Source organism: Bos indicus x Bos taurus, chromosome X (assembly GCF_003369695.1).
Source record: "Bos indicus x Bos taurus breed Angus x Brahman F1 hybrid chromosome X, Bos_hybrid_MaternalHap_v2.0, whole genome shotgun sequence".
Lineage (NCBI taxonomy): Eukaryota > Metazoa > Chordata > Mammalia > Artiodactyla > Bovidae > Bos > Bos indicus x Bos taurus.
Genome location: NC_040105.1, coordinates 3,413,754 through 3,437,180, shown reverse-complemented (window position 1 = coordinate 3,437,180; position 23,427 = coordinate 3,413,754). Strand labels below are relative to the sequence as shown.

Below are 23,427 nucleotides of genomic sequence, written 5' to 3'. Positions count from 1 at the left end.
TAGTTTAAATTTGAAATCCTGAACCATATCCGAGACACGTTTGTTTTCCTCCTGAAAAATCTCCAAGTTTGGAAGACAACTGGGTGCGTTAAAAATACAGAAATGTTATAGAAACGGTATCGTGTTTTCATTGGGACTTATTTTAAAGGTTAAGGTAAGAGGGGATTCTTCTATAGACAAGGCGGAATGGTAGGCACACGTGGATTAAACCACAGGGTACTCATTGGCACTTCGGTACTGTGTGCGTATCAATAAACACGTGAGATGATCTGACTGTCATTTCGTTTTGCTTGATTAAAATTGACTTGTGACATGCGGAAGAGTGTGACCTTCTTTTTTTCCTCTCTTTTCTCTCTCTCCCTTCTGTCCTCAGTGACCCCAATCAGCCTGTTCCACAGGACACCAAGTTCATTCACACAAAACCCAACCGCTTTGAGGAAGTGGCCTGGTCCAAGTATAACCCCAAAGACCAGCTGTATCTGCACATTGGCTTGAAGCCCCGCGTGAGGGATCACTATCGAGCCACGAAAGTCGCCTTCTGGCTGGAACTGGTCCCACACCTGCACAATTTGAATGAGATATTCCAGTACGTGTCTACCACCACCAAGGTGCCCCCTCCGGACATGACGTCCTTCCCCTACGGGACCCGGCGGTCGCCCTCCAAGATCTGGCCCACGACGAAACGCCCAGCCATCACCCCAGCCAACAGCAACCCCAAGCACTCCAAGGACCCTCACAAGACGGGGCCCGAGGACACCACTGTCCTCATCGAGACCAAACGGGATTACTCCACCGAGCTGAGCGTCACCATCGCCGTGGGGGCGTCCCTGCTGTTCCTGAACATCCTGGCCTTTGCCGCCCTCTACTACAAGAAGGACAAGAGACGCCACGAGACCCACCGGCGCCCCAGCCCGCAGAGGAACGCTGCCAATGACATCGCGCACATCCAGAACGAGGAGATCATGTCCCTGCAGATGAAGCAGCTGGACCACGAGTGCGAGTCGCTGCAGGCCCACGACACGCTGAGGCTCACCTGCCCGCCGGACTACACGCTCACGCTCCGCAGGTCTCCCGACGACATCCCACTCATGACCCCCAACACCATCACCATGATCCCCAACACGCTCACGGGCATGCAGCCGCTGCACACATTCAACACCTTCAGCGGAGGCCAGAACAGCACAAACATACCACACGGACACTCCACCACCAGAGTATAGCTCTGCAGTCCCCTCCTTCCCCTCCCCGCCCTCTTGCCACCCCGCCCCCTGCCACGGGAAGAGGGACAAAGAAGCACCATCTCCAAACAAGGAATGTGTTTCATCCCACTGGCTTAAGACACACACACACACACACACACACAAACCCCAAAAGGGCAACCATTGTGTCTTTACAGACCTCCCATGCTGGCATTTCCCGGTACCACGAGATCAACTTTCAACCCGACGAAATGTGAAACGGTATCCATTCGCTGTCACAGTTCTGCTTTTAAGACCCACCACCATCCAAGCCGACTTGAGCGCGACAAGGACGTCCACGAATCAAGGACCTGGGCGTTTCCAACCGTGACCGTAGAAGCTGACACCTTTCTGGAACTCAGCCAGGGACACTAATTCTTTTTTTTTTTTTTTTAAATCACAGTTGAAAAAAAATAAATAAAGTTCTTTATGTGCCACACGACAGATGGCTCTCCTTAAGTGAAAAACAAACGAAAAGAGTCTGTGGGCTTTTACCCAGCATACAGAGCAGTAATCCAGAAAAGAAGGAAAAGTAGAATTTTATTATTAAACGAACAGACTATGCAGTTACATACCTAGAGTTCTGTGCAAAGAGATGTTTTGCCAGCCTGAACTATATTTAAGAAACTTTGTAAAAAAAAAAAAACAGAAAGAAAGAAAATGTATATAGCTGTGAGTTTAAACAAAACGGAGAGAAAAAACAAAACAAAAAAAAAACAAGCAAAAAAAAAAAAAACGCTTTTATTGGTGTTTTCAGTTTGAAAGAGCTTTTAGCAAGGTTGTGCTTTCTTCATTGTGGTCTGTATGTATATAAATCGGTATATACATTAGTCATATCACGTCTGTTCCCTCCAAGACACAGAGGGGCTTCTTCTTCTTAAATCCTTGTGGCCAACAGACACGGGGTTTTCTAAGGCATTTCATTTGTAAGAGGATATGGTTGTCACGCGGCGGACTCTGACCGTCCCTGTGACCGGGCTCTCTCCCCATTTTTTTTTTTTTTTTGTTTTTGGGCTGGAAAGTGCATGCGACGGCATTCTTAGAAGACTGTTTTTGTTTTTTTTTTTTTTTTTAGGCAAACTTTTATTTTTGGGTTGTTAAAGACTTCATGAAGTTGCAACCGCTCCCCCACCCCCCGCAAGAAGGATCCCCAGCGTGGAGTCTATTTAAAAGCTTGTTGACTTAGATACGCATACGCATGCAGAGAAATCGCAGGGCCTGGGAGGGGAGGGTGTGGGGAGCAGAATACAAGTCTCGTTCTGTAGCTGTGGCTCTTTGAATCTGTTAAGGAAGAGTCGCTTCCCACACCCAGGGTCCTGCCAAAAGAGAGAAAGAAAGCTTGTGTTTGGTGGGCCGGCGGTCTGCTGAGTCAATACATCTCTGTGTTCCCCGGCAGCTGCAGAAATACCTGTTCAGCTTAGCTAATCAGATCGAGGGAGGGGGCATGTGTCTTTCCTTTCTGGTAAAAGCAGTCAAGTCCATTATTTATCAGTAAGCGGGGTTTTTTTTGTGGTTGTTGTTGTTTTTGAATTCTTTGGATCATTTATGGGGTAAAACATTACGCTTGTCTGAAATGGTTATCTTTTGTGCATTTTGCGTATCCGTCACTGATCCGGGACTATCACAGACAGGAGACCAAGGAAGGGAGAGAACACTCCAAGGGCTTTGTGTGGGTTTTCCAGGAAGTTAGAGAATGGCTTGACTGTCAAGATAACACACGGAAATATTCAGCCATTCTTCACTGATGAGGTGGGGATGAGAATCTCGGCGCCTCCGACACCAAGTCATTTTCTTATGGTCGTTTTAGCTTTCCTTAAGGGATATCACGCAGGTATCGTTAAGTCGAAGGAAAATCGATAGCAACCACGGTGACTTGAAGTTTTGGCTTTCAAAAACCCATCGCCAAGCCAGGAAATAGTAGCCAAAGATGGGATGTCTTGGGGCGTGGTTATCAGAGCAACTCAGCTAAGGTGCACGTTCTCAAGAAAGACAGTCCAAATTCCTCGTCCCTTGGTACAATCTTTGATTACCGGAACCCCTAGACTAAAACTGTAACAGCACTTCTCCAAAGTCTTTGAAAATGACGGCCCTCCACCCCGCAACCCCCAGAAAAACAGAGTTCTTAGGAAGTCAGTGCAGACCGATCTCCCAGCAAATTCTGCTGTTCATCTTGGTTCAGATTTTAAGAGTGAGTCTGTGTACGTGAAATGTAATCCCAACTTTGCACAGAGTGAAGTGCACACTCCTGCAGCTCAGAGGTGTCATGGGTAAGGTTTTCGATCATCCTGTGTTAAAGCTCCCGTCAGACCATTTCTGCAAGCCATGTATTTATTACCCCAGCTAAGTGACCACAAATAGGCTGTCCAGGAAGTTACAGGGGAAGTGGCACTCGACAGCCGTGTGGGACCGGTCTGTTTGTGATGTGAATTTCAGTATTTGTTTAGTATTTCCAATCGTCTTCTGCTAGCAATATGCACAGTAATGTATCAGGCTTGTGACATTTGGATAAGGAAAAAAAAAAAAGAGTTCTTGTTAAGTGAATAACTTTAGCTTTTACAAAGGGTTATGATCAAAAGCAATTTAATACACCTTAAATGATATCTTATTTCTACATGGAAAGAAGTTATAGAATCTTCATAGAGTTCTATGAGAATAAAATATACTTGCTATCTATAAAAAAGAGAAAACTGAGAAAAAAAATAAGTTAAAAAAAAAAACTTTCCTAGGCTTTTATTCTTGAACTTCACTGGCACGCAGGGTTTAATGGTTTCTCGGATTATTATTTTGCGATTTTGTTTTTGATTTTGCCTTAAGTAATGATAGAAGATATATATGGCTGGACACATATGTATAAACTTTTCAGCAGCATTTTTAATAATAAAATATCACAGTATTTTCTAATGCTTTGTGCAAATAATTACGCGTCCATTCTTTTTTTGGAGGTGGCCTGTCGTATTTCTTTTCTCGGCTTCAGACGTCTTTCTCGCTTTCAGGGCTAAACGATACATTCGATGTACATGATCCGTGGTAAACTCAGTCGATTACGGACCGGTTTCTTGTGGTTTGTCCTGGGGAACAGGTTTTGTGTCCCCAACAGGGACATTTCTCTTGGCCTGACGCTGAACGTGGGGGCGGGGGTGGGTGCTCCGAATGGTGAAATTGGTAACAAGAGGGTATTTCCTGAAATGAAACACTTGAGTTTATTACTTTGACCTCAGCTTCTTGTGTTGCTGGGGTTTGTGTTTGCCATCATGTCTTAAAACTTTCCAACAAAGAGCCTCCTTTGGGTATATGTCCGACAGCAAGAGGTTTATTTGAATACAACTCAGGAGGTGAAAGTCTAGTATCACACTATCAGAGCAAATCTGTCCAGGCTTCCCATACACTGGGGCTTCCCAGGTGGCTCAGACGGTAAAGAATCTGCCTGTATTTCAGAAGACCTGAGTTCGATCCCTAGGTCAGGAAGATCCTCTGGAGAAGGGAATGGCAACCCACTCCAATGTTCTGGCCTGGAGAATTCCATGCACAGAGGAGCCTGGCGGGCTACAGTCCATGGGGGTCACAAAGAGTCGGACACGATTGAACGAGTAACACACTTCGCTTTGCACCTGGCTGTTGTTTATCTTAACAACTTATTGACCACAGACATACTAACACACCTTTTGTTACCCGAAAGCTATTGACCGGAGACATTTCAGTATTCACTTACATAACAAATCGCCAGCCACAGGTATTACTTTCTGGACAAACCACCCCCCAGTCAATGATGGATTAACATCCTCAAGAGGCCTAGGGGAACAGGCATGTAGAGTATTTCTGTTTTAAAACTAGAGGCGTTGAGAGTCAGGAAGGTTAAGCAATGAGGCAGCAGAAAAACTTTAGATTCAAAGGAAGATGGTGTGTTCATAGCCCAGGCTCTTCACCAGTAAGGAACCCAGCTCGGACTTTTAACTCAAGCTCATGAGTGTCGTGACGACATTAGCTAATTATCAGACAAAGGAAGGCAGCAAAGACTGTGAATGCCGTATTCAAACTCTGAAGTTTTTTCGCATGTTGGATTCAGCTTCTTTGCTAAATGAGAGGTGCACAGGACTTATATGTGCATGCTAAGTCATGTCCGATTCTTTGTGACCCCATGGACTGTAGCCCGCCTGATTCCTCTGTCCGTGGGATTCTCCAGGCAAGAATACTTAAGTGGGTTGCCATGCCTTCCTTCAGGGGATCTTCTCAGGCCCAGGGACTGAAATGAACCCAGGTCTCCTGCATTGCAGGCATATTCTTTACCATCTGAGCCACCAGGGAGACCCTAAAGAAAAGAAAATCTCTAAAAAAAAAAAAAGAAGAAGAAAAAGATCACTATCATGTCTCTGTATCTTGAGAAAACAGATAGCATTACACTTTAAAGTGCTTTTCATGTGGTCATAACCCTCACCCTGATGGACACACTGTGGGTGCCCTCTGTGTATGTATCGAATTTTGTAGAACGTCGGTTGATCTGAAAACACAATTTTTATCAATTTTCCCTGCCGTTTTATGCACAATTTGGAGGTTCATTTGAGGTCGTTAAACATTCGCAATCTCACTTTTGCTGGAATGGCATTTTAAAAATGCCGGCGATCCCTGCCTTTCGCCGGAACGAGTGAGGATAGAAGATGAAATTTGGAGTAGGAAGGTTGCAGGGTCTAAGGAGACACACGAGGAAACGTTATAAATAATTTATCACATACGACGGGAAGCTGTGTGCCTGCAACCTGTTTGGCGGAGGCCTTCTAAAACCATCTTTGGAAAGATGTAACAATTGAATGATATGAATGCAGAGAGAAAACCTGTTCACAACCAAAGATGCTCCTATAGCCTCCACCTATCTGTGAGGCCTCAGTAGGTGCTTTGTGGAGTATGTGTTGTAATAACCCTGTGAATCCCAGTACACTGGAGTCATTCTAATGGGACTATAGGAGGAACCCCATTTCCCCAGACTTTGTCGTTACTGTTGAGTGTCTCAGCCGTGTCTGGCTCTTTGCGACCCCATGGACTGCAGCACACCAGGCTTCCCTGTCCTTCACCATCTCCCAGAGTTTACCCAAACTAACGTCCATCGAGTCGATGATGCCATCCAGCCATCTCATCCTTTTGCCTTCAATCTTTCCCAGCATCAGGGTCTCTTCCAGGGAGTCAGCTCTTCGGATCAGGTGGCCAAAGTAGAGTTACTCAGTGTCAGAAACCATTGTCTGATTGTCCAGTAATCTCCATGTCCATAGGTCTGTTTTAAAAGCCCTTCTGTGCTTCTCATATTATTGGAAGAATGATGCAGAGTGGGACTGAGACCTGATCCCACGTTCTGAGCAAATCCCTACCTTTGTTTAATGCTGCTGCTTAGGAAATATGCTTCCACTTTTAATATCTCTGCTCTGTTTACACGCAATGTTTTCCCTCGCTACGTCTGCTACTCAAATTTCTATGAACCAGCTTGATTCCAACAGGATAAGAATTTAACAGGACCTGTGGCTTCCCTTGTAGCTCAGCTGGTAAAGAATCTGCCTGCAATTGGACAAATGTGTCCAGTGTACCAGCAGAAATACGATACTCAGTCATGTTTTTGTGGGAGACCTGGGTTTGATCCCTGGGTTGGGAAGATCCCCTGGAGAAGGGAAAGGCTACCCACCCCAGTATTCTGGCCTAGAGAATTCTATGGGGTCACAAAGAGTCGAATACTCGAGTGAGCAACTTTCACTTTCACATGGTCAACTTTAGGGGTTTCCCAGGTGGCACCATTGGTAAAGAATCCGCCTGCCAGGGCAGAAGATGGAAAAAGATTCATGGGACTTGGGTTTGATCCCTGCGTCAGGAAAATCCCCTGGAGAAGGAAAAGGCAGTTTCCCTCCAGTATACTTCCCTGGGATATACCTTACAGTCCATGGGGTCGAAGAAGAGTCGGACACGACTGAGTATACATGCATGCAGGGTCAACTTTGACATCGTGGAATCCCGTTTTAATTCTACACCTAATTGGTACCCGTCACATAATAAGATTTCATTTTCTTTCAATTTGCTTCTCAATCGCATTTAAATGTGTCCATTGTAGCAGCAGAAATCCTGTAATATTGTTTTCAGATGTGTCTGTGTCCATGTGGGAGCTTATATAAAATACTGTGTAATGTGGAGAGCTAAAATTCTGCATTTTGCATCAATTATCAGGGTAACCAGGAAAAGTAGCAATCTGTATCTTGTCTACAGAGAATATATGCAAAAGAATGTCAGCATTGGCTGATCTGGGTGTGCTAGCCAAACAGACGAAAATTCTCTTTATAGAAAAGATAGCCAGAACTTCCCTTGGGAGTCCGATGGCTAAGGCTTGGCCTTCCAATCAATGTACAGGGTGCGGGGTGGGTCCTGGGTCGGGGAACTAAGATCCCATGTACCCCCTGGCCAGAAAACCAGAACATAGACAGCAGTAGCAATATGGCAACAAATTCAACAAAGATTTTGAAAAGGGTCCACATGAAATTATCAAAAGATAGTGGATGACTGTTGTTGCTCAAAATAGTCCCTGGAGATCTCATTCCAGTATTAGGCTTATGAGAAAAATGGACAATTTGCAATGTTCCGATGCTGAATAAATGGTCTGCAATGTCACAATTACTCTTATCTTTATGGGTGTTTGATGTTCACAATCTAGAGGAAAGGTGACCTTCCATGGTGGGTCATGAAAATGAAAACATGTACCATTTTTCCTCACAGGAAGAATTATGGCAAAAATAATTCAGCACAAAGGGTATCCACCTGGGAGCCAGGTGATCCGGCTAAAATGGCTGGATTCCTGTTTATACCGGAAGTCGTAGGGTACCTTCTATTTACTTTTCTCTTTTACTGTAACATGCTTTCATGCTCGTTTATGGTAAGAGAAAGGTTGGAGCCACATAATGCCAGTATTTCTACAAAGAAGCATTAGAAACTGACTTTCTTATATAACACACCGTATGATTAGTATAAGCAGTGCATGCACAGTTGCCCAGTCGTGTCCGATTTTTTGTGACCCCATGGACTGTAGCCCACCAGCCTCCTGTGTCCATGGGATTCTCCAAGCCAGAATCCTGGAGTTGGTAGCCTTTCCCTTCTCCAGGGCATCTTCCCAACCCAGGGAGATCAAACCAAGGTCTCCCGCACTGCAGGCGAATTCTTTACTGTCTGAGCCACCAGGGAAGCCCCTGACTGTAAGGCGTGAATATAAATAAGAGGCGAGGTCCCCAGGAGCCAGGGACCAAAGTGCCATTCGGGGAAGGAGGCTTCATGTTTCTCCTCCACCTGCCAAGGGGAGGTCAAGCGCCCTTCGGCAGTTGACTTAATTTCTATATGTTGATCTGCTAAACAGGCACAGACTTTGCACCTCAGGGTCCAATTAAAGGTAAGACAAAGGGCAGCTTTGAGAATTTTGTTAGCAACGCGTATGCATCTCCAAGGATCCTTGGCAGTCACCTCCTCTTTCAAGTTTGTCCCCAGGCAGTAATGGAAGAAGGGGCTTCCCTGGTGGCTCAGAGGGTAAAGAATCTGCCTGCAGTGCAGGAGACCTAGATTTCATCCCTGTGCTGGCAAGCTTCCCTGGAGGAGGACACAGCAACCCACTCCAGCATTCTTGTTGGGAGAACGCCACGGATAGGGGAACTTGGCGGGCTACACAGCCCATTGAGGTCACAAAGAATCAGACACGAGTGAGCGACTAAACCAGCACCAAATATTGGAAGAAAGGTGTCATTGGATGCCGTGGACTTGCAAGAACTCTGCTTAGCAACCTGGGATCATTTGTGTTTCGTTTCACCTTCGTTCATTCGGCTTCTTTACGGCTAACACGGGAGTAGGTCCTGTGAAGCTACAGGAGACACAGAAGCTACGAGCTTTGTTTATCTCCCTTAGGAGACGGCAGGGTTAGGAAAAAAGAGAGTATTTTGCAAAGAGTATTCAAGTGGTATTTATGGAAGGAGAGAAAAGAAAGGGAAAGTGGCTTAGGTAGGCGGGGGCGGGGCGTGTCTCAGACGTGATGCTTTTGATCTCAGAGGAAGCAGGAGATGTGAATGGTGAAAAGAAAGCATTAAAATTTCATCCCTCGTGATCTTCACACACCTCTGAGCACACACACTACGTCGGGTTGTTTAAATCCTAGTAATCCCCTTCAGGGGCTACCGAGACAGGGTGCGCTGGAGAAATGTGTGATGGGGGGGCAATTTCCCGAGATTTGCATGGAATCATAAAGTACTGGAGAAATTTCTCTGTGTTTCTGGATCAGTAGCAAGTGTTACTATAAATCCATATGTAGTATTAACAGGAGGTATAATATGTATTTTGGGGCTTCCCCTGGTGGTTCAGAGGGTAAAGCGTCTGCCTGCAATGCAGGAGACCCGGGTTCCATCCCTGGGTTGGGAAGATCCCTTGGAGAAGGAAATGGCAACTCACTCAACTGTTCTTGCCTGGAGAATCCCACGGATGGAGGAGCCTGGTAGGCTACAGCCCACGGGGTCGCAAAGAGTCGGACATGACTGAGCAACTTCACCTTCACTTTCATAATATATGTTGTACATTTATAATGGTTAGAAATAGCATTCACTTGTGGTTGAAAGGCAGTATTTGGTGAGACAGTATAGCAGATATGCATATATGCACATATATATATCCTAGGACTGAAGTGACTTAGCATAGCATAGTGTATCCTGGGATAATATATCTACATATATAATCCTAGTATTGTATGAAGTATTAAATATTTGTGCTGAATTGGCCCAAAAGTTCATTTATACGGAAAAACCCAAATAAACTCTTCGGCCAGCCCAATATACATCATATATATATAATTTTATTATAATGGGATGGCTATATATATCTGTAATAAAAAAACACTGATCATACCAAGTATATAATATGTACACTATCTATGGTTCTTGTTCGGTTGGTAAGTTGTGTCCGACTCTTTGTGACTCCATGGACTGTAGCCCGCCAGGCTCCTCTGTCCTCTATTGTCTCTTGGAGTTTGCTCAAGTTTGTGTCCGTTGACTTCATATATTGAATAGTATACTTTATATGCTATGAATATAGCATACGATGTGTATTATGTATGCAGTGGGTACACGTATGTATACCATATACATATATGTATACTACATGTACTATGTATAAATATAGAAATATATTTTATACATGATATATAAACACAAATGATGTATGTGTTGCGTACACATATATATGCAGTATAAATATATATATATACACACACACACACTCATAACCCGGTGGAAATCAAAGTGTCTATAAAGCATGCTAACTTTCCTTTTGAAACAAACCAATTCTACATTTTGTTTTTTCATATTCACTCTTACACATGCTTCACCCAGTACTTGAACAACATTCTTTCCTTTTCTTAAACTGTTGGATGAATGACCTTAAGATAAACACAGTCCGTATCAGTCATTTCAGAGTAATTTAAACCTGCGCTGCTAAGACAAAAGAGGATTCCGGAGACAGGTTCTGAGGCTTTTAATGTTAGCCTCGTGTGGACGCTAGCAGTCCAGATAATGTCGCTCTGTGCTTCCATCAGAGACAGCACCAAGACCAGCTTAGGTGTAAGTCGACACCCCAAGGGGCAGATCTCTCATATGCATGGCATTGTCCCAGCAGAGGAAAAGCTATACTTGCAAACAGAAAAAGATGGTAATACTAAGGTTTCTTGTTGTTCAGTCGCTAAGGCACGTCTGACTCTTTGGGACCCCACGAACTCCAGCACGCCAAGCTTCCCTGTCCTTCCCTATTTCCTGGAGTTGGCTCAGATTCACGTCCATTGAGTTCGAGTTTAATTTTCCTCAATTCATTTGGATATACATATCTGTCATCTTTTGGAGGACAACCAGAGACCAGCTTCTGCTTCGTGCTTTAGAAAATATTTTTAAGGATGTTAAGGGTGTGTACACACACACACACACACACACGCACACACACCATGTTATGTAAGGTTAAGGGTGTGTCTGTGCGTGTGTGTGTGTAAAACATAAGCTGTAGGTGGTACATATATAATATATGTTTGCTGGTAGCTGCTGCTAAGTCACTTCAGTCGTGTCCGACTCTGTGCGACCCCATAGATGACAGCCCACCAGGCTCCGCCGTCCCTGAGATTCTCCAGGCAAGAACACTGGAGTGGGTTGCCATTTCCTTCTCCAATGCAGGAAAGTGAAGAGTGAGAGTGAAGTCGCTCAGTCGTGTCCGACTCTTCATGACCGCATGGACTGCAGCCCACCAGGCTCCTCCATCCATGGGATTTTCTAGGCAAGAGTACTGGAGTGGGGTGTCATTGCCTTCTCCGAATATATGTTTGCATATAAGTAAATAAATAAATGGGCTTCCCTGGTGGCTCAGACTGTAAAGAATCTGCCTGCAACACAGGAAACCTGAGTTCGATCCCTGGATCAGGAAGATCCCCTGGAGAAGGAAATGACAACCCATTCCAATGTTCTTGCCTGGAGAATCCCATAGACAGAGGAGCCTGGTGGTCTACAGTCCATGGGGTTGCAGAGAGTTGGACACAACTCAGTGACTAACACTTTCACTTTTTCACTTCATATGTGTGTGTGTGTGTATGTATCATATACCCACATATATGTTTTACTATATAATATATATGTAGACATATACATGTGTATATATGTATATATGTGTGTATAGATGTATATGTGTGTATACATGCATATATATGCATATACACACATGTATAGTATTAATTTTACTATGCCATTAGAAATTGTTTCTATAAAGTTGTTCAGGGCCCTTTGCAAAGGTATCATTAGATGAACATAAGGCAAGGGTTTTTTTCATCCATTCCCTTCGTCTCTCCTGAGACACAATATTTTGCGAGAGGACTTGTCTGAAACCACCCTGATTCCGTTCCCAGCTCCCACACTGGCTAGCTGTTGCTCCTTGGAAACATGACTCATATTCTCCCATTTCTTCCCTCCTATGCTTTTAGGATGGTAATATAAATAGTATTAATAATATTATTAATTAATATTAATAATATAAATAATATTAATACGTGGGAGGAATGTTTTAAATATTTTTTATTTATTTATTTAAATATTTTTAGGTTTACCTCTTCTTCTAGTGCATGTATAGGAATGGTATCATCGGAAAAGCATATAAACATTTTTTTAAAGATTTTTTTTTGAAATTTATGTTTCGCCATGCTGGTGGTCTTTGCTGCATGCGGATATAAACATTTTTTTAAAGATCTTTTTTTTTTAATTTATGTTTCACCATGCCGGTGGTCTTTGCTGCATGCGGGCTTCTTCTTGTGCTGATTCCTCTTGTTGTGGAGCATGGGCTTGAGGGCATGAAGGGCTTCAGTAGTTGCTGGATGTGGGCTTAACTGTCCCAATGCACGTGGGATCTTCCCAGACCAGGGATTGAACCTGGGTCCCCAGCATTGGCCAGCAGAGTCTTTACCACTGGAACACCCAGGAGGTCTCCAAAATATTCATTTATTAAAAATCAATTCTTTATTGCAAATTCCTAGAAAAACAATGAGTACTTCTACAGCCTTTTGTTATGTTCTGTTACTCTGGCCACCTTAAAGTATTTTTGTAAACGAGGGTCTTCACCTACTGGCACGTTTTGTATATGTTCACCTTCTCGTCTGCATTGATCCACATTTTCAATGAGTATGTATTAACTTTCAGTACTTTGACTTTTTGTTAAGTTATACCTTTTTATTTTTGGTCAAGAGGGATTTGTGTTTCTTTCTTTTCAAGTGAATTTTTTTGGAGTATAGTTGGTTTATAATACTGCGTTAGTGTCTGCTGTATGGCTAAGTGAATTAGCTGTAAATATACTTGTATCTCTTGTTTTTTGGGTTTCCTTCCCTTTAGGTCACCACACAGCACTGAGTACAGTTCCCCGTGCTGTATCTCAATCATTATCTGTTTTATACACAGCATCAGTGATGTATATGGGTCATTCCTGATCTCCTAATTTATCCCATTCCCTCTTCCCCACTTGGTGCCCGTGCGTTTATTCTGTACGTCTGTGTCTCTATTTCTGCTTTGTACATAAATTCATCTATGCCATTTTCTAGATTCCAAGTGTGTGTATTAATATATGATCAGTTCAGTCCAGTCGCTGAGTCATGTCCGACTCTGCGACCCCATGGACTGCAGCACGCCAGGCCTCCCTGTCCATCACCAACTCCCAGAGTTTACTGAAACTCATGTCCATTGAGTCGGTGATGCCATCCAACCATCTCATCCTGTCGTCCCCTTTTCCTCCCGCCTTTAATCCCTCCCAGCATCAGGGTGTTTTCCAATGAGTCAGATCTTCACATCAGGTGGCCAGAATATTGGAGCTTCGGCTTCAGCATCAGTCCCTCCAATGAACAAGGGAACTAGGCTCCCCATCTGCACCCAGCAACCTCTGTTGCCTGAAGCCTTGGGAGTGGCCCAGTAGGTGGCGCACTCTGCTCCGTGTCTGGACAGACAGCAAAAATGTTGAGAAAAAAAAAAAAAAAAAATGAGGCCAGGATGGTCAATGGTATGGCACACACAGAAAAAAATGCAACCCAGGGAAACAGGCTCCCCATCGGCACCCAGGAAACCTCTGTGAAGGCACTCATGAGCATCCTTCATAGGCAGCCTCAAGACTGTCAAACTCATTTGAAAATAAGAGCAGGATTCTCTGGTTTCGTAGACTTCCCTTCCACCTCCCTGAGCACTGTTTTCAATCCACTTCCCGGAGGAAACAAGCAGAATCCCAACCAAGATTCCCCTTTCAACCAGCAGCCAAGGAGAGCTATCGACAGGAATATATGAGCATCTATTTTATTAACACCCTTGAATTCCCAGTATATCCTCTGAACATTAAAAAAATCTTCTTAAAATCTCTGCATGATTACATTGGGAATTTGTGACATCTCAATTGGAGAAGTGTCCACTGCTTCAAATACACAAATTAGAGAATGATTTCCACATTTGCTTCTTGTAAAATCGGACCTAGGAAAGGATGCTGCTGCTGCTGCTGCTAAGTCGCTTCAGTCATGTCCGAAAGGATGCTAGTTATTTCAAAAGCTTGGGCAGAGAAATGTACACAGACGTTTCATCCTCATGCTTCCCATCCGCCTGCCATGGCAAGAGGCATAAGAGATGTGGGTTCGATCCCTGGATCGGGAAGATCCCCTGGAGAAGGAAATGTCAACCCACTCCAGTATTCTCAACCCACTCCAGTATTCTTGCCTGGAGAATCCCCATGGACAGAGGAGTCTGGTGGACTGCAGTCCACGGGGTCACAAAGAGTCAGACAGGCCTGAGCACACACACAGAGACATCATTCTCAATCACACTGCTTAAAAGAACTGAGTGATGTGGTGTAAAACTGGGGGATAATGTGTTTTGCATGGTTTAGACCATATTCTGTATTAGAATATATCGACTCTGAGGATGCCTCATGAGATGGTCTTCTTTTCACAGCTGAGTCTTCTGTTTCCAAGTGCTAAATGATTTGTATCCCAAAGCGCTTTCTTAAAAAGCAGTCTCTTCCAGGGGTGTCTATTGAGTGATTTTTTTTCTTTAATGTGTCTGGTTTCCCACATGCCTCTGGGACACGGTTTCACATAGAAGCTCAGCTTCCAGTTTCGCGGAGAAGGTAAATAATAAGACTCTGGAATCGAAAGGCACGGTTTCAGACTGCGTTTTGCACGTACAGAACAGACCACCAGGTGCCTGATGCATCCTCAGACAAGACGTGCCCAGGAAACAGAGTTCGGTCTGATGAGAACTGAAAGAATGCAAAGGAGCCCATCGTTAGAAAGTTTCGGGGTGGGTGGGAGGAAAGGTACAGACTGGAAGGAATTCATTGTCAGGTCAGAAACGTTATGAGGACTGAAGGAAGCCTTGGAGGACTAGATGGAGTGCCTGTGTGTCCAGGCTAAGTCGCTGTAGTCGTGTCTGACTCTTGTGGCCCCGTGGACTGTAGCCTGCCAGGCTCCTCTGTCCACGGGATTCTCCAGGCAAGAATACTGGAGTGGGTTGCCGTTTCCTTCTCCAGGGGCTCTTCCCAACCCTGGGGATCAAACCTGGGTCTCCTGCATTGGCAGGTGGGTTCTTTACCACTAGCACCACCTGGGAAGCACTTGATGGAGTCCATGTGAGGCTGTAAATGTGAACAGGAGTGAGAAATCTATGGTCTCACTGGTTCTGTTGAGAGATGGATGCGTTGCTGGCAATTCACAGGGAAGCGACTGGTTTAAGCCAAACAGTGACATGAGGCTTGCATCCACAGAGCTCTGTGAAGCTTGGCAGAGGGCAGAAGCAGAGACGCTAGGGCAGGGTGGGCGGTGAGGAGGTAGGTTTAAAGCCAACTGGTGAGGGTGAGAGAAGGTGGCTTGCATGACATGGTACAGATGAGGAAGGCTGGGTGGCTTCTGTATGGGTCGTGGGCATAGGAGCTCATGGGCTTGCGCTTGGACGGGCCGGGGCAGAGATGGGAGAAGCCAAAAGTCTCTGCTGTCGTTCAGTCGCCCAGTCATTCAGTCTGTCTCTTTGCGACCCCACGAACTGCAGCACGCCAGCCTCTCCCTGTCCTTCACCATCTTCCAAAGTCTGCCCAAGTTCATGTCCATTGCATTGGTGATGCCATCCAGCCATCTCATCCTCTGACACCCTCTTCTCTGCCCTCAATCTTTCCCAGCATCAGGGGCTTTTCCAATGAGCCGGCTCTTCCCGTCAGACAGCCAAAATACTGGAGCTTCAGCTTCAGCATCAGTCCTTCCAACAAGAATTCGGGATTGATTTCCTTTAGAATTAACACCTTTGATCTCCGTTCCCAAACTCTACTCATTGGGAAAAATGCTGAAGATGCCTTCTCGGCATTAGGAAGTGTGGAAATAACTTCTTTTCTTTCTAGGCAAGAAATCAATATGTCTGTCCTGGCCATGAAAAGTGGGAGAGACTTGAGGTGTGATGTATTTGAATGCCTATGTCAAGGGTTCGACACCAGAGCTCACAGAAGACAGAAAGTGAGCCAAAGTCAATGGTATATGCTATCTGATTTGGGAATGGATGGTTCTACCGATAGACAGAGGTGCCAAGAAATTGGTTTTTTTTTTTTTTAATTTTTAAAAATTTATCTTATTTTGCGTTATAGTTGATTGATAATGTTTTTATTATTTTCAGGTGAACAGCAAAGGGATTCAGTTATACATGTATCTATTCTTTTTGACGTTCTTTTCCCTTGTGAAACTGAAAGTCACTCAGTCGTGTCCGACTCTTTGCGACCCTGTGGGCTATACCATCCATGGAATTCTATAGGTCAGAATGCTGGAGTGGTTAGCTGTTCCCTTCTCCAGGGGATCTTCCCAACCCAGAGATTGAACCCAGGTCTCCTGCATTGCAGGTGGATTCCTTTACCAAATGAGCCACCAGGGAAGCCCACATAGCTTTTCTTATATAGGTTATTACAGAATATTGAATAGAGTTCCCTGTGCTGTGCAATAAGTCACTGTTCATGATCTATTTTTGATATAGTTGTGTATATGTCATTTTTGGGGCTTCAAAATCACTGCAGATGGTGACTGCAGCCATGAAATTAAAAGACGCTTGCTCCTTGGAAGAAAAGCTATGACCAACCTAAACAGCATATTAAAAAGCAGAGACATTACTTTGCCAACAAAGGTCCATCTAGTCAAGGCTATGGTTTTTACAGTAATCACGTATGGATGTGAAGGTTGGACTATAAAGAAAGCTGAGCACTGAAGAATTGACGCTTTTGAGCTGTGGTGTTGGAGAAGACTCTTGAGAGTCCCTTGGACTGCAAGGAGATCCAACCAGTCCATCCTAAAGAAAATCAGTCCTGGGTGTTCATTGGAAAGACTAATGCTAAAGCTGAAACTCCAGTACTTTGGCCACATGATGTGAAGAACTGACTCATTGGGAAAGACCCTGATGTTGGGAAAGATTGAGGGCGGGAGGAGAAGGGGATGACAGAGGATGCGATGGTCGGATGGAATCACCGACTCAGTGGTCATGAGTTTGGGTAAACTTTGGGAGTTGGTGATGGACAGGGAGGCCTGGCGTGCTGCAGTCCATGGGGTTGCTAAGAGTCAGAAACCAGTGAGCAAGCAGACAGAAACAATGACGTGGAACATCTTGTTATGCGCTTAGTAGCCATTTTTGTCTCTTATTTGGAGAAGGATTATTCAATTCTCAATTTTTCAAATTGGGCTATATGTCTTTTTTTTTTTTTTGGCTGCCGCACAGCATGCAGGATCTGAGGTCCCCCACCAGGAATCGAACCTGTTACACCTGCAGTGGAAGCAGATAATCTTAACCACAGGATTGCCAGGGAATTCCTGGGCTACTGGCATGTTGCCTGCCAAACGAACCTACCTTTAACGCTTCTTTTGGTGCCATAACAGACTGATTTGAGTAGAGAGAATAAAGGTAACTCCGTGGGCATAGTGATGAAGTATGAACAGCTGTAAGATGGTTGTAAAATACAGCTTGTGTGCCTCTCCAATCCTTGTAAGTGTGTGTGCTTAGTCGCTCAGGCGTGTCCAACTCTTTGCAACCCCATGGACAGTAGCCTGCCAGGCTCCTCTGTCCATGGGGATTCTCCAAGCCAAGAATACTGGAGAAGGTTGCTATACCCTCAAATCAAACATCTTTTTTTTTTTTAAAGCTGTACACTGGCTTGACTGTTGGATAATGGGTAGGCTGCAAAGCAGAGTTATTAATACAGGCTATATTTTGTTGCAGTTTTAGCAGGGACAGATACCAACAGTGCACTCTATGTTTTTAATCAGTAACCGATACACGCATACTAGAAAATATGTCTTATAAAATGCTTTTATTCTGTTATCATGGCCGTGGGCTGACTCCTTTAACTTAGTTACTCTTTATAGAGTATTTTTGATTGCATTGTTTGCAGCTAGGGAATCCTGCTAAGTTGCTTCATTCGTCTCTGTGGACTGGACCCCGCCAGGCTCCTCTATCCATAGGGTTTCTCCAGGCGAGAATACTGAAGTGGGTTGCCACGCCCTCCTCCAGGGGATCTTCCCCACCCAGCGATCGAACCAGAGTCTCCTGCACTGACAGGCAGGTTCTTTACTACTAGCACTGCCTGGGAAGCCCCAGCTAGGGTATAGCCCCAAAGAAATCATTCCCCCAGCCCCCTGCTCCGACCAGCAAGACACAGACGCCTGACATGATGTGATTAATACATCATCCTTTCATGAGGAACTGCCTTCGCCTTACAAGCCCTGTTCTAAGCTGCAGCATTTCGAAGCCAAAAATCCCATACGGATTTCCCCCATTGCTTTCTAACTTATCATCTTTCTATCACATGCATGGACTTGACTTCACTCACGTACACTCTTGGTCATACAAGCTAGCTTTCCCTTCTACTTTACCACGTTTGCATTCTGTAATCGGAAATCTTCTGCTAGAGAAGTGAACTATGTCTCAGCATGTATTTCTTTCTCTTTTTAAATTTTACTTATCTACTTTTTAAATTATTATTATTTTTGGCTGTGTTGGGTCTTTGTCGCTGTGTGTGGGCTATCTGTAGTACCAAGCAGAGACTACACTTCATGTTAGCAACACGGGCTTAGTTACCCTGTGGCATATGGGATCTTCCTGAAAACCACTGGACTACCAGGGAAGTCCCTCAAAGTCTATTTCTATTAAGGAGTAACAAATGATGCCCCTTTCATTTTTTTTATTGTTGTGTAATCGGAATGATTCTGCCGTATAAAGATTCCTAGGACTTGGCCCCCCCCTTCTGAATGCTAAATTTTCAATGAAATCCAGCTTAAGTCATTTGCGTTGAAGTGTGAGAGCACCTTTCCTCATTCTTCCTTTTGCAACTGCAGAAAGAAACTGCTCTCTTCTGTCCCCTAATATCTCTTCTTGTCCTCTTGCTAAATGCCGTTGATGACTTCTGTGGTCTCCACAGATAGATCCTGCTGAAACATAAATGAGAACAGAGTCCACCCCCCTCCCCCAGCCATTTAATGAGCTAAAACTGAGTTACGCCTGTTCATCGTAATTCAATTCTGTATGATTTTCATGTAGTTAGCGCTTCGAGCTTGTTATTGCAATAAGGAACAAGAGACTTAGCACATCAAAGAGAGGACGGGAGAGAGCTAATGTTTTATTAAGCACCATCGTCGACCAGGGTATGTCTGATTAAAGCAGAAGCCACTATTTGCATAAGTTTGTTCCGGAGTGTGTTCTCAGCCTCCCAAATGAATGACTCCTCTCGTTGATTGAAGAGACCTCGTTAACAATAATTTTATCGGATGAAGATTGTGAATGATTGATTTGCACTCTAGAGAAGTTCCTCGTGGCAACATTAGCGGTAACCTGCCCCCCACCCTGGCTCTTTCCCCTATATGACATGCTTTCGGAACCCAGGGGGAGGGAACAATTAGTTTTTTTTCCAGCATCAAAACTATCTTGGGGCTTGCCTGGTGGCTCCTCTTTATTGCTGCATGTGTCCAACTCTTTGCAACCTTGTGGACTGGGTAGCCCTCCAGGCTCCTCTGTCCATGCGATTTTCCAGGCCAAGTATACAGAAGTGGGTAGCCATTCCCTTCTCCAGGGGATTTTTCCCAACCCTGGTCTCCTGCATTGGCAGGTGGATTCTTTACCATGGAGCCACCAGAGAAACCCTGTGTCTTCTTTACTTACTATTAAAGCCAAGATAAGACCCAGAGGCTTTCTCCAATCAGCAAGTAGATGAAGAGTGGGCTTCAGCAGATTTAAAACCTCTACCACTGGTTGTCATCTGACAAGCCATCCAGACCAACTCTGTAGACTTTAATCTGGACTAAAATGCACACTTCCAGAATCTAAAATTTAGTTGCCTAACTCTGAGAAGTCAAAAGCAACTGAGCCAGCTATGTAAGCTATAAAAATCAAGCAAGTTTGAATGCATTATTCATTAAGGGTCCCAGCCACTGAGCTCTGGAATTTGTCACTGCATTTGAACCAGAACTTCAGCCTGCCAAAATTCCCGGCCTGGAAGAAGCCGGGAGACTAAGGCAGGCTTTTTTTTTTCTGGATGTCACATGATGCCTTTGGCCGCTGACTTTTGACTTTGAGAATCCTCCCACCATCTTCCAAAGTTTTCTTTGAACCACCCTGCAAGGTAGACAAGATGCTTCCTTACCACCACCTCGCTTTCTTCCTACCAGGGGTCAGACGCTCATCACGGTCTGATGTCTCCTCCCAGCCCCTCCTGGCTCCCTCTCCTACAAGAATTCCTGTTCATAAATGTTTTGCAAGTTGAACTCTGTCCCATCTGTTTGTCCCTGTATCTGGACTAACATACAAGCCTAGCTCAAGCTAAGAAAGGGTGACAGTCTCCCAAATAGATGCAAGTTTTCATTCTTGCTTTATTTTAGTTTATACTTTTTAAATCCTTTTATTTTTTTAATCTGTTAATTTATTTATTCATGGCTATGATGGGTCTTCATTGCTGTGCAGGAGCTTTGTCTGATTGCAGCAGTCGGGGTCTACTCTCTGCGGTGCATGGGTTTCCCATTTTGGCGTCTTCTCTTGTTCCAGACCATGGACTCTAGGGCATGCACACTTCAGTACTTGTGGCTCCTAGGCTCTCAAGCACGTGCTCAGTACTTGTGGAGCAGGGGCGTAGTTGCACCAGAACATGTGGGATCTTCCTGAATCAGAGATCGAACCTGTGTTTCCTGCATTGGCAGGCAGATGCTCAACCACTGGGCCACTGGAGGGAAGGGGGGCGGTCATTGCTTTAAATCATGTATCACATCCATCATGTTTTTCATGGAAAAATAGAACTAGTAATTCTCTATTATTTTATTAGCTTCCTTATTCCTGAGAAGAAGGCCCCGACTGTGGGGTAGCCTTTGTTTTTTCCTACCTTTTGACATCCGTCACAGGCACTCACGGCCTCAGATGAAATAGTATCACCAGGAGTGTCTGCAGCTCGACTCAAGACAATCTCATCTGTTTACCAAACAGCGGGTCCCTAAGGTTTTATCTGACAGAGAAGGCAATGGCACCCCACTCCAGTACTCTTGCCTGGAATATCCCGTGGACGGAGGAGCCTGGTAGGCTCTGGTCCATGGGGTTGCTAAGAGTCGGGCACGACTGAGCGACTTCACTTTCACTTTTCACTTTCCTGCATTGGAGAAGGCAATGGCAACCCACTCCAGTGTTCTTGCCTGGAGAGTCCCAGGGACGGGGGAGCCTGGTGGGCTGCCGTCTATGGGGTCCCACAGAGTTGGACACGACTGAAGCGACTTAGCTGCAGCAAGGTTCTGTCTGAGGCATTCAGGATTCTCCCAAATTTCAGCCCAGTGCCCCGTTCTACTGCCTAAAATACACTCCCGTGAGAACATTTGTATGTTTCTTCAAATCCACGTAAAGTGCAACTCCCTGACTTTGGTGGAAGCTGGATTATCTCTCCCGTATCTCTGCCCCGGTAGCAGCCCTTCTACCCACAGGCAGGGGCAGTTTAGATCCAGGGGAAGGCACTCAGGGCAACCCTGACTGCATGATCTGCAATGCATACTTGTGACTTCAAAAAAACCCCCCAAAAACAAAAACTGACTCTGTCCAATAAATTAATTCATTCATTTCTCAAGGCTTTGTCCCTCAGAGCAAAAAATTCCGTCAGACCAGAAACGATTACCACAATGCCTTTTATCGTTGGCTCAGACGGTAAAGAATCTGACAGCAATGCAGGAGACTCAGGTTCAATGCCTGATCTGGAAGATCTCCTGAAAAAGAAAATGGCAGCCCACTCCAGTATTCTTGCCTGGAGAATCCCATGGACAGGGAAGACTGGTGGGCTACAGTCTATGGAGGCCATTCCGTGAAGTGCAGTCCATGGCGTCCCAAAGAGCCAGACACCACTGAGTGGCTAATATAACTGCTTTTTATCTGGATAGCAATTGGCAATCTTTTTGTTGTTCTTGTTAAATGGTGAGATAGTAAATATTTTTGGATTTAAGTGCAAACTTTGCCATTTTTGTGAGAAGGTAGCCATAGATAAGCCTTTGATCCCTGGGTTGGGAAGATCCCCTGGAGCAGGAAATGGCAACCCACTCCAGTATTCTTGCCTGGGAAACCCCATGGACAGAAGAGCCTGGTGGGCTACAGTCCACAGGGTAACAAGAATCAGACACGACTTAGCAACTAAACCACCATCTATCCATCTGTTTACTCTCTTAGTATTAAAAAAAAAAAAGGATTGTCCATTGCCATCCAGATAAAAGGCAGTTCCAGTAGTTTAATTTGACCAGCGCTTGTCAAATGCTAGTATCCAAAAAGCTAATAGTGATTTTTCATCTAACAGAACTTTTGTTCTGAGGGACAAAGACCTGAGAAAATAATAAAATAATTTGTCGGACAGAGTGATTTTTTTTTTTCTTTCAACTTGGAATTTCAGAAGTTCCATTGAGGAGAGGAAGAGTTAACGCTTTACTTACATATACAACACAGTGTCTTGAAGACCCACTTCACGGTCATCTGATTAACACAACATTGAGTGGTCCTGGAAGTAGTTGAGTTTTATCTTGTTACATAAATTCCAGCTGTTTCCTGCTGTGTTTGTATGTGTAACCACAGCTGGTAACCCCTTGTGTCAAGTACCACTGTTATGCTGGTCTCTAGAATACTATACAAATAGAAAAAAAGATCAAGACAAAGCTTTGAAAGCATTCCTCATACCTTTGCCTTTAAAAAGTGATTTTTGTCCCAAACCCTGTAACATCACTTACCACTCACCCTCTCAGCCAGCATTTCTATTCTGTAAAATGACCTTCAGTTCAGTTCAGTCGCTCAGGCCTGTTTCTTTGTGACCCCATCGTCTGCAGCACCCCAGGCCTCCCTGTCCATCACCAAGTCCCACAGCTTACTCAGACTCATGTCCATCAAGCCGGTGGTGCCATCCAGCCATCTCATCCTCTGTCGTCCCCTTCTCCTCCTGCCTTCAGTCTTTCCCAGCGTGTCAGTTCTTCACATCATCAGGTGGGCAAATATTGGAGTTTCAGCTTCAGCATCCGTCCTTCCAATGAATATTCAGGACTGATCTCCTTTAGGATGGACTTGTTGGATCTCCTTGCAGTCCAAGGGACTCTCAAGAGTCCTGTCCAACACCAGAGTTCAAAAACATCAATTCTTTGGCA

The 23,427-nt window shown here is 44.7% G+C and overlaps 1 protein-coding gene across 6 annotated transcripts in view; it reads left to right on the top strand.

Moving 5' to 3' along the window:
• The window catches only part of NLGN4X (neuroligin 4 X-linked), a 393,440-nt gene extending 389,285 nt beyond the window's left edge, over positions 1-4,155 (top strand). For 4 of the 6 annotated variants that reach the window (XM_027534108.1, XM_027534111.1, XM_027534109.1 and 1 more), the window contains exon 9: positions 374-4,155. In XM_027534108.1, the coding sequence (XP_027389909.1) occupies positions 374-1,220 (847 nt within the window). In that variant the 3' untranslated portion in view covers positions 1,221-4,155. The remainder of the gene's footprint in view (positions 1-373) is intronic. The other 2 variants (XM_027534112.1, XM_027534113.1) reach the window with 2 other exon arrangements.
• Positions 4,156-23,427: the final 19,272 nt, after the last annotated feature.